The sequence below is a fragment of the Sesamum indicum genome, linkage group LG2, assembly GCF_000512975.1.
Source record: "Sesamum indicum cultivar Zhongzhi No. 13 linkage group LG2, S_indicum_v1.0, whole genome shotgun sequence".
NCBI classification, from domain to species: Eukaryota; Viridiplantae; Streptophyta; class Magnoliopsida; order Lamiales; family Pedaliaceae; genus Sesamum; species Sesamum indicum.
Window position 1 is genome coordinate 3,595,667 of NC_026146.1, and position 12,647 is coordinate 3,608,313.

Consider the following 12,647-nt stretch of genomic DNA (forward strand, 5'->3'; position numbering starts at 1 on the left):
CTACTTAAAAAATGATGAATAATGGAGTAGATCTTTTCAATTTTCTCGTCTCTAAAAGAAAATTAAGAAATGTGATGCCTACGAATGAGAGCGGTACTTGGCTCCCAAGATGTGTGGGAGATTGTAGAGAATGGTTATGAGGTACCTCAAGATGAAGCAGTGTTATCTCAAACGGAGAATACTTTGTCAAAGACAAAGAAGAATGATCAACAAACACGAACCCTCATCCATTAATGTTTGGATAATACGATGATCGAAAAGGTGGCAAGCGTTACTACTTCGGAAGAAGCTTGGAAGATTTTGACGAAATCTCTCCAAAGTGTTGATAAAGTAAAGAAGTCCGACTTCAATCACTAAGAGGTGAGTTTGAAGCTTTGAGAATGAATGAATCCGAAGTGATTTCAGATTATTGTTCGAGGGTAAAGGGTGTTGTGAATTAGCCAAGAGATATGGAGATAAAATTGATGATGTATGTACTGTCCAGAAGATACTTCGTTCTTTCACTGCAAAATTTGATTATATTGTGTGTGTCATTGAAGCAACAAAAGATCTGGACGTAATGACCATATTAAAGAATTGGAGGGATCTTTACAATCCCATGAAGAAAAAATCTAAAAGAAGATAAAACGAGCCTTTGGAGCAAGTTTTAAAATCCAAGGCTAGTTTAAGAAATGATGGAGAAAATAAAAATTATTTCAAAGGACGTAGAAGATGATACGAATGAGGAAGAGCATATGCAAGAAGCCAAAGTGGACATGGAAGGGAGTTGGAAACAATTCCAGTAATGAAAAAAAAAGTCAAGCATCACAAAGAGACCGCGGAATAACAAGGGAAATAGGATGAGGTTATTTTCAAAAGTCAAATAAAAGAAAGTATAAAAAATCTAACGTGGTATGCTACAAGTGTCATAGACTTGGTCGTTTAAAATACTTTCTCCAAGTCATTATCTCAAATTCAAATTCCATCAATCCAAATATAGCGCAAAACATCAATTGGCTTTCAATATATTTAAGGACTTGGAGGAAAACTATATGTGAAGAATAGTAAGTCAGTAATTATGTTTCTGCATTCTATGACTTATTATGGTCTGGCTACTTTAATTTCTTGATTGCATGTACTGTTAAAATGAGGTCAGAAAAAACAGTGAGTGATTACCCGAGTCTGGTTCCAGCATGACCAGTGAGCTTCGAAATCGTGAAGATCATGACATCTTCATTTGCTGGGGCTGGAATAGCTGTGTAATGAGGCCAATAGTAAGCATGATCATAGATAGCTCCGACTGATACTCCTTGTGACACTACAGCCTCCCGTAGATTTCCATCCGGATTGTTCGGTGAAGTCACAAACTCGATCACGTTGGCCGTTGTATCCGACGAATTCTTCAACAATAATGCATCTCCATCATACTCAAAGTGCATATTTTCGAAGAAATCTGTTTGTGTTTTGTAATCCTACACATCAATTCATATATCACAGGCTATGAAATATGTGAAAAATCAAAACATATATATGTTGCTGTTATATCACATCCTCATCTAAAAGTTTAAGCTTTCTAAGAAACTCGCAAAATAATGTATTACTGAATACCATATAGTCTCATAAGAGATTGGAGATATTTAATATTTATAATTGCAACGAACCGGGTAGCATGGGACGGCTGCGACGACTTCTGCAGGGGACGATAAGTTGATGGAAAGAGCGTATACCGCTGCAGCAAGGAGTTGGGTGGATCCACCACCAAAAATCAAGTGCTTCCCTTTGGTGATTGCGTTTCTTGCAACGGCGTGAACTCTACGAATGTGGTTTTCGAGTTCTCGTGAGATGTAAGAATGGTCGGAAAACGTATAGCTCATTCTGTGCCAACCTGCAATGACGACTGCGCTGCTAGCTGCGTGCTGCATCCAAAAGGGCTCCAAGAATAATGGATCCCCACTGCACTTGACAAAAATAACAAACTCAGATATATTTCCTTTGTAAGAGAATTAACACTAAAAAAGAAGAATTAAAGGAAATTTTCGTCCTCTAACTTCAGACCATTCTCGTTTTAGTCCCCTAAGTTATTAGGATTCCATTTTGGTCCCACAAAACTGAAAAAATCTCAATTTTAGTGTAGTTGAAAGTTGAGTCACTTGCCGGAAAAAATCAAATGCCAGGCATATGACTTTTTCAATTGGGGCATGCATTATGATTGGTCTAAAAGGCTTAAAGGCAATTTTCGTCCTCTAACTTCAGGCCATTCTCTTTTTAGTCCCTTAACTTGGTCTTCACCACATTATTTTTTTCAACCAATCATAATACAAGCCTCAATTTAAAAAGTCACATGCCTGGCATGTGACTTTTTCTGGCGAGTGAGTCAACTTTCTGACCAAATTTATACTAAAATTGAGATTTTTTCAGTTTTACGGAACCAAAATAGAACTCTAGTAACTTAGGGGACTAAAACAAGAATGACCTGAAGTTAAGGAACGAAAATTACCTTTATGCCCTAAAAAAATTAAGTTCAATAGGGATAGAAATTTTCGACAGCCTAAAATGGTGGCAATTACTGACGAAGATCTTAGATGGATTTTCGTCATATATCAACTTACAATGTGACATACTTTCCAATTCATTCGGAAATTTTAAAGTTTGCAAAAACACCGCATGAAGTTTTGATGTGAATTTCCATGCACCCTCAATGCAAATTTTTAAAAAATATGATATAGAGTCGGACACCACAATCTAAAACTTAAGGAGTGTTTGCAACAATTTAAAGAAAATTATTTTTCAACTTTTAATTAAATTTAAAAATTTACTTTGGTTAATTTGAAAAATTAATTTCAACTTTCTAATAAAAAAGTGCATTCGGGTTGGGTCAAAAGTTAGAAATAACTTGGGTACTTTCATTTGATTGGGTGTTTTTCTAAATAAATATATCCTAATTCTTGACAATCTCGTCCTCTTTATAATAACAATAGTCTTTAATGCACACTATAAGAAATATAATATTTAATTATGATATTGTGGTTAATGATATATAATCGTAATAAATATTTATTAATTAAAGCTACATAATGGTTGTGGGCTATAGTTTTTCAGAATGTCGCTAAAAGCCATAGCATATAGTTTTACCATGGTTCTTAGCTGTAGCAATAATTTTTTTATGGTGGAAAAGCTAGTTTTTCATCGATGTTATTTAACTGTGGTTACAAATAATTATATATTGCAATTTTTAGCCATAGCCATTAACATTATAGCTAATAGTATTTTTTAACTAGTGGTATGAGGGTAAAATAGTCTTTTGCGAATTAAACTCTTTCTAGAAGTCATTATTCTCGAATAGTGTTGGAAAAAGTGTGAATTTAATCAATATTTCATAGTATTGTTTTGAAATAACAATAAGATATATAATAACAGTTTTTGAAACAAAAAACACAAGCAGCCATGTTTGGAACAAATAAACAATTAAACAATTAGAGATGTTGTTTTAACTGATAAATTTAAATCCAAAACTTACAATGAGAGTTGTATTATAACAACTCTAAATCCGAAACTGCAAACTAATCGAATCATAGAATGATTTTGCTTGCCTTGAAAAAATTATACGTCCCGTCTTAAGTGCACCGGTACTATGCAACTTCTTTGAACAAAAGACGATTCAATTCTATCGATATTGCACTATACCGAAGAACACCTCGAAAAACACTCGTAAACCTTATGAAACTAGTGCTCAAATTTGGATGGGAGGGATAGCTCGAGAGAGAAACAAGAGAAGATTGATGTTACAGGTTGGGTGTGTTGAAGTGAAGGGAAGAACCAGCCTTATATAGGCATCACCAGCAGGCAAGTAATAAATTAAGAATTAATCTGGACTTTAATCCTCAGCAAAACAACTGGAAACAACCAAAACTGACCAATAAAAAATTTAATGCTATTAAATACAGTTTTAAAAACATTTTGACTAGGGAAAAAAAATTACTTTTTATCATGTCAAGATAAATTTAAAAATATTTTTACTGCAAAAAGATATATTCTGAGAATGAGACATTTGCCCTATTGCCCGTGTCCGGAGCCGGGACGGATCGTGTGGGGCAACCAATGTTCCTTCCAGTCTCCATAACACTTCAAACATAACTTGAATATTGTTCTTAATATAAGGAGTTTGTTTTTACAATAAGCATCCAATGTGGAACACAAAATGAGTGTAAAAACACTAACCCCCACATACACCTTATATACACATCAATGCCCAATATTTTCTTAATTTCCTATGTGGGACAAAGGCAACTATCAATTTCTAATCTATGGATTAACATATAATTGCATCCATATTTTAGTCTATTTTATTGTTACAAATTAGCATCATATTATGCCAATTACAACAATCCCCCCACAAATCAATAGAGTTAAACTCAAGTTTCTGTAACTTGCTTTTAACAATTGTACGTTCTAATTTGAACCACTGTATAAGTTATCTAACGTCAGTTGTCACCATGTTAAATTGAACTAAGCCTTAAATTTGAACTTGTGATTGTAGTAGCGTCTGTCAGTAAAAACAAACCACCGACTTTGTGTTGATCTTTAAGTTGACACTGTCATGTGTCCGGATCCTGTTCATGAGTGCTTTTAACCAGCCAAACAACTAGATTCACTTAGTTGGGCGTCTCCAGGGATGCACTACTAGCATCTCATACTCTTACTGTACTTGTAGTATTAGCACTTTTAAGAATTACAAGGGATAGACTCCAAATACAGAGTATCAGTCTATTTTTTATGCTCAGACATATCCTACGACTTGATAATACCACATTAAACCTTGTTTTTGGGATCTCCATTTAGAAGATTGGGTTGCTATCATAGATATGTCATAAATGGGCTTTCAGTCTCATCACCAATTTAAATTTTTGTACTTGTGACAGTTCTAATCCTTTTGTCAAATGATTAGCCACATTGTCTTTTGTTCCCACAAAATTAATGCCTATAACTCTGTCCGACGCTAATACTTTTATAGGCTTAACTCTAACTTGGATGTGTCTTTTTGTCTTTTGGTTTGTATTTATGACTCCAAGCATTTGCAGTTGTGGTTTGACTATCCCAATGTACAACAATAGGTGGAAGATGCTAGCTTACAATAGGAAGTTGTAATAACAATCCATACAACCATTTTGCCTTAGTACCAGTCATATCCAATGCACATAACTCGGCTTCAAAAGTGGACTGGATTATCAAAATCTATGTTGCAGACTTCCAAGAAACTACACCCCCATCTAAGGTAAGTGCATATCCTAAACATCCATTACTATCAGAGTTTTTAGCTATCCAATTAGCATCACTATATCCTTCAAGAACAATACGGAATTTGCCATAATGTATGACCGTGATACCGTGCCCTTCAGGTACCTTAGTACCCTATCCAAAGCTCCCCAATGGGTTCTGTTTGGACAACTAGTGTATCTAACTAGTTTTATGCCAGAAACATATATACCTGGCCTCGTGCCATTTGTTAGATACTACAAACACCTAATGATTTGGTAATACCTTAATTATGCTATCGGAACACCACTTTTATTTTTGAATAAAGCCATAGAAGGATCATATGGTGTCTATAATTCTGATAGCCAATTTTTCAATTATCTTCTCAACATAATGAGATTGAGAAATGGTTGACCCATCAGCTGAACACATCAACTTGATACAAAGAATTGCATCGGCCTCACCTATATCTTTCAAACTAGTTCTTCAAAAATAACTTGATTTCAGTTATTATATTTAAACATGATCCTTTAACACAATGTCATCTACATGCAAACATAAAATGATAATCTTATCTCCTTTAACCTAACAGTAAATACATTTATCACTCTCATTTACGGTGAAGTGAAATGCAAGAATAGTTTTACCAAACTTTTTATATCACTGTTTGGGTGCTTGTTTAAGTCCATAGAGAGACTTAACAATTTTGCAAATTTTGTGCTTGTTACCATGAATAACAAATCCCTCAAGTTAATTTATGTATATTTCTTCCTCGAGTTCACTACACAGGAAGGCAATTTTCACATCCATTTGGTGAATCAAGAGACGATACACCGAAGCAAGCGCTATGAGCACCCAAATTGTAGTCAACCAAGCTACCAAAAAAATAGGTATCAAAATAGTTTATTCCCTCCTTTGGTTTAAAACACATAGTCTCCAATCTGACCTTAAACTTATTCACAGTCCATCAGGTTTCAGTTTCTTCTTAAAAATCCATTACACCCAATTGTAGTACACCCCGAAGGAAGATCGACTAGCACCCATGTTCCATCAGAAACAATGGAGTCCATCTCCCTTTTGATAGCTTCATTCCATTACTTGACTTCTGAAGAAGCCATAGCATCTTTAACGGTTATCGGATTGTCGTTGATATTGTAAGTGACAAAATCATTCCGAAATTCTTATCAATCCTAGCTCTCTTACTCCATCTAGGTTTACCTGACTCCTCCTGAGTCATCTTTTCTACATGCTCAGGACTTTTGACGAGGAGGCAAGTGAATCATTAGGAGAAACACTTGAAGATATTCCCGTTTTTTTAGAAAATACACTTTCTAGAAAAATAACATCACGAAATTCGAATATTGTGTTTACTTCAATGCCTGGAATGTCTTATTTAATAACAAAAAATTTTAAAGTATAACTTGTCTCCTTATAGCCCAATAACACAACATCAACAGCCTTAGGGCCTAATTTTCTTTCTCTTGTATTGTGGGACCATCACTTTTGCTAGGTACTCTCCTACTCGAAACTATTTGACACTTGGTTTCCTACCTTTCTATAATTCGAAAGGATTACTCATATTGTATTTTAGAGGGACTCTATTCAAAATGTGGCAAGCCATATTCATAGTCTCTCCCCACAAATACTCAAATAACCTAGAGGTTAACAGAAAACTGTTCACCATGTCTTTAGAGGTTTTATTTTTTCATTCAACTATTTCATTTTATGAATAGGAATATGGAGGAGTCTCTTCGTGAATAATACCAAAACTTTGGCAATATTTTCTGAACTTACTCAACTCAAATTCTCCTCCTCTATCAGACCTTAACCGTTTGAGTTTCTTACCAATTTAGGTTTCTATTTTATTTTTAAACAAAATAAATTTATCTAAGGTTTCATCCTTATTTCTAATGAGAAAAACATAATAGTTTTACTGCAATCATCTATAAAGGTGATAAAATAATGCTTATGGTCCCTAGTAAAAATTCCATTGAACTCACCAATATCAGTGTTTAACTAAATCAAGTATTTCTGAATCCATTTCAATTGATGGATAGGGTTTCCTAACTTGTTTAGCTGGCATTTATGACCTCGTAAAAATATTATGACTAGGGATTAAATCAAGATTCATCATTCCTTTGGTTGAACCTAAATTGGAATAACCTAATCTACTATACCACAAAGTAGAAGAATCAACATTCAAAATAATAGAATCAGAAACATCAATTTTATTTTCAACTTGAACTTTAAACAAACCACCAGAAAAATAACCTTTGCCAACAAAAACACCAAATTGTTTACAACCTTATTAAATATAAATGATGATTCATAACCCTCACTAACTATTATAGAACCACTCATTGTATTTCTCCTAACAGTAGGTACATGATGAACTCTTTTTAAAGATAAAAGCGTCCTGAAGGAAATTTCAAGTCCATGCTTCCTATCCTAAGTACTTCCACTGTACTGGTGTTCCCCATACTTACTGTCCTTTCAGTGATGGCCTAATAAGACACATATAGATTTATTATAGTGCACATTTGCTCTAGCGTCAATCAACCAATCAAAAGGTTCATAAAGAGTCAGGAGTTTGGGTTGTACAGAAACGTACCCTTCAGTTGCTTCTCAGGTGCTACACCGCTAAAACCTCTCACAACCATTTGATAGCTGTCTGCCTAGTTTTGACCTTTTCAGTAGGACAATCCTTAGTTCAGTGTCCAACCTGCCTACAGTTCCAGCAGGGTTTGTTTGCTTTTGGTTTCTTATTTTTGACAACCTTGCCTTTTTTTTATGATTTTCGAGTTTGGTTCCACATTGTTTTCTTTCTTTCTCAATTATTAAATTTGTCATGGTTGATGCTCAACCAGAATTTTATGGGTCTAATTTATGTGCTCATCCTTAACACTAATCACGACCATAAGATCATCTAGAGATAGTTTTCCTTTTTTATGTTTAAGCGTCATGCCAAAACTTCCCCAGGATTTGGGAAATTTATCCACTATGGGTATGACTAGAAACTTCTCAGGAAGCTTCGTCTCAGCATCAGATAGAGCATGCTCGAGATTTATAATCTCATGCGTTTGTTTAGCTATAGAGATTCACTCGACCATTTGATGCCTCATGAACTTGGAAACATAGTACTTTTTGAGATAAAAAATTTAGTATTTTTAGTCCTTAAGATAAAAAAAAATATCATCCTTAAGCGCTCTCTAATTCTAAGCCTCTTCTCACACACACCTAAAATTTAGTATTTTTAGTCCTCTATATTATGAAATTTGCAAAATAATCTCAAAATTTAAAAAACTCGATACATTTAGTACGAAATTTTTAAAATGATCTCAAAATTAAAAAAATTCGGTACATTATTTAGTCCTATAAATCCAGTAAAACACAGATGACAAATTAGTCGAGTTTTCTAAATCTTGAAACCATTATAAAAAAAAAGACTAAATATTTAGAACCCGATATCCTATAAAACTATAAGTATAATTTCGCTTTGCCCACAAACACATGCACAAATCAATACACACACAAAGCATAGGGAAACAAAAAAACCTGTTAACATCAGCAGCACAATCAGGAGAAAAGAGAGAGCAGTGAGGTCCTCCATAGCATGTGTTACACTCACAAACAGGCTTCCCATCCACCACAGCTCCATCCAAATAAGCTCTTCCATGCCCAGAACAAGATATCAACGCCACAGCTTCTGCTTCTGCTGCAGCTTCTTCAGCCCAACTACTCAGCTTCTGCTTCTTCCATCCACTCAAATAATATGGATTGATGACGAAGAAGAGATTAAGAGCAAGAGAAGCCAAAAAGCAGAAGCTGCAGCAGAATCTTCTCATCATCAGCTTTTTTTCCTTTCTTACAGCTCGGTAGAGGTACTAAGACGCTGGTGTGGTGTGTTGTATGATCACAAAGCCTCAAAATATCTGATTCTACCTTGACTTATAGATTCTTGGAAGAGCAAAATAAACAACAATTGTTGCTTGAAAGTCAAGAAGATTGAACGCTGGAAGTCATTAAAATTGACATCTCATGAATAAATACGGGGCCAATAATTCGAGTTTCTATTATTATTTGTAAATATTTATTTTATTTTATTGTAATTTATTTTTTTATAATTTGATTTTTATTTAGGGTATTGTGAAATGCATTAGTCAACTTTTTTTTAAGGCTAAATTACAAGAAATTCTACTGAAGTTTGTAATTTTATGGATATTTATAATTTTTAAACAATAAAAAAATGTTTACAATTAGAACAAATATTAAGAAAGATCTGTGTAATTTATTTTTTTTAAATATTAATATAATCATAAAATTATTTACTTTTATAATAAAAGAAAAAATTCGCTGAAATATCTTGATAAGTGATGGGCTCATCAAAAATTGATGGTTGAAAGTGAAAAGTGGAATAATCCAAGCCCCCGGACAAAAGTCGATGGTGGCTTGGGATTTTATTGTACTCGAAAAAAAGGGAAGGGTCAAACATAAAATTAAATCCTATTTGGGTGAGTTTATAAATTTTTCAAAATATTTCATAATTAGTTCGAAAATTTATAACTTTCAAAAAAAATTTGTATAGTAAATTTCTTTTAAAGAATTCATAAGGCCTCAAAATAAAATAATTTAATTTTTATATGAACAGGGTATATTACAGTTATATCCTTTGAAATTTTGAATAATTATAAATATCTTCTCGATGTTTGAAAAATAACAAATACTTTATGATATTAACATATGTTCAATAATAAACTCATTTCATTAGTTTCGATTAAGTTTTCGTTCATACTATCCAAAATACTCTTTTGGATCAATATGAATTATAATTTAATATATTTTTAAAAATTTTTTAAAATATTTTTATAATCTAATATGCTCAATGGATTATTTACTTGACCTACCTATAATTTTTTTATATTATTTTTTAAAAAAAAAACAGCTTAGGTAAAGTAGTTATTTCAGCCTTGCCGTTTAAAAGCTACATAATTATTTTTCATTGAGGGTATTTTATAATTTCTCAAACAATAAGAGGAACTCTGTAATTATGTAAATTGAACTTCAAGAAAGTGGAACCCATGCTCTGATATTCTGCTTCTGCAGTAGATCGTGACACCGCAATTTGTTTCTTGATCTTCCAAAAAATCAGTCAACATCCCAAGAACAAATAAAACCTCGTTAATGATCTCCTAGAATCATGGCATGACTGTCCAATTGGGAGTTACACGAGCGACTGTATATGACTGTGTCCACATACATGCAATAGCTTGTTACGAAGCTTGTTTGTTGTACTTGTACAACCTTTTTACTATCTATGAAATTTACTTTTCGTTAGTACACTATAAAAAAAATGAAATTTGGCATGGGTAAGGCAATCTTTTCAAAATTCGTTCTATATTGAAATAGGTTTTGGAATACATGAGAAACGAATATGATAGATGACGTCATGATCCATATTTTTTTGGGGTTATAATTTTGGAATGGCCACCATTTCAATATGTGTTCTAAATTAACCGTTACAAAATTCGTTCCAAAGACCGCTCCAAAATAGTAACGGTTAATGTTTGAAACACGTTATTATAATTAGGAATGGTTTTGCAATGACCGTTCCTATATGTATGACAATGAATGTCCAAAAGATGACAGTTAGAAAATGTATCTCAAAATGAGTTATAATTTGGAATGATTTTAGTACAGATTTAATCAATTATGGCAAAAACCGTTTCAAATTATGAATTTTACTTAAAAAGTAATGTGTTTCAAAATTGTTCAAAACCCACTACAAATTGGAACAGTTTTTGGAGCGGATTTTGTGGATAATTTTCAAAATAATGTTCTTACACAAATAAATTTATTTTTGAAAACAAAAAAAAAATTCCTATTTAGGAACGATCCAAAAACCAACAAACCGTTCCAAATGCCGTTCCAACTTTGAATGGACTTTAAAAATAATCGTTCCTAAATATATTATAATATCCTAAATAAAGATAGAGGGAAAATCAAAATTTAGGAATGGTCAATTTATTTTGACCGTTTCAAAATCCGTTCAAAAATTTTAATTTCACGCCAAATGAAAAGTGGAGGGAAAATCGAACTTAGGAATGATTTTTAATTTTGACCCTTCCAAAAATGAATTTAAATAAAACTGTGGCAGAATATATAAAATATCAGTTCCTAAAATGATTGACAAAAAGCTGTTCCTAAAAATGAGTTCCAAAATCGTTCCTACATATGTCTACAGATTCCTCATTCACTTCCCGATTACGATATTTCAACATCCGGGACCCTGATTAATTCCAAACTTAAACGCATAACAATACTTTTCATAAGTGAACATATCTAGCGGTCTGATCTAAAATCGCATGGTCTGATGGATAGTTGAATCATTTTTAACCTTGTTAATTGTGTATCAGATACGATATCTCAGTAGCCGTATAACAAAAATATCCAAAACTTCACAATGTAGTATTTTATCGATTTAATAATATCCAATGGTCTGATTAAAATTTTAAAGGTTTGATTAGGCAACCCAATATAATAGTATAAAATGCTACTTACATCTATGTAAGCTGACAATCTTATATATACAAATATAGTTGATCTTCCAGATATGTATCAATTTAATTCAATGCATTATGTTTTCAATGGCATTAATTAATTTATGTCTACTTTTTTTCTAATCATTAACATGTCTGCAATGGGTTTTTCTACATTTTTATTTTTTTAAGTTTTTTGGGAAAATAATTTTGGCACACAATTAGAAACAATTTTATTAAAAATACTCCAGAACGACGTCATTTTTTGATTAAACGATATCATTTCTTTTCTAGGTATAATTTTTTGAACGATTTTAAAAATAGAAAAGGTTGCTAAAAATACTCGTCAACTGAAAGGTCGTCGTCAGGGTAAATTTTTTCTATTGCCTCCTTCCTTTCTCTCCCTCACACTTCCACACTCTAATAGGTGGTGACCCTCATCTCCCTCGTACCCGACGCCATCCGCCGCCGTGAACGAGCATTAGAGGTAAGTGCACAATCTATTTTTGGTGCCCCATTTTTCTTTCTTCATTTTTTGCCCCACTTTTGTAAAAAAATTTCCTCCATCTTTGGAAAAAGATTTCCCCCATTTTCTAAAATTTTTTGGAATGGAAGTTTTGAGAAACAATTTTGAAAATATTTTCAGAAAATGTAATAGAATTGTTTTTAAAAAAATTCATGGTAATTTATATAATATATTTCAGATTTTCAACAGAAAATGTAAAATAAAACATTTTCAAAAAATTTGGCAAATTTAAAAAGTTTTCTTAATTTTGCTGTAATTTTTAAAATTTTTATTGAATTTTTTTAAAAAAATCATAACTTTTGGTAATTTTAATAATTTTCTGTAAATTTTTGGTAATTTTAAAAAATTTTCTA

At 32.6% G+C, this 12,647-nt stretch overlaps 1 protein-coding gene across 1 annotated transcript in view; it reads right to left on the minus strand.

The window, feature by feature from the left end:
• Positions 1–9,134, minus strand: part of LOC105179045 (tryptophan aminotransferase-related protein 4) — an 11,293-nt gene extending 2,159 nt beyond the window's left edge. Inside the window, exons 1-3 of the mRNA XM_011102639.2 lie at positions 8,788–9,134; positions 1,641–1,932; positions 1,156–1,451 (exon numbers count right to left, since the gene is read on the minus strand). Coding sequence (XP_011100941.1) covers positions 1,156–1,451; positions 1,641–1,932; positions 8,788–9,080 — 881 coding nt within the window. The 5' untranslated portion in view covers positions 9,081–9,134. The remainder of the gene's footprint in view (positions 1–1,155; positions 1,452–1,640; positions 1,933–8,787) is intronic.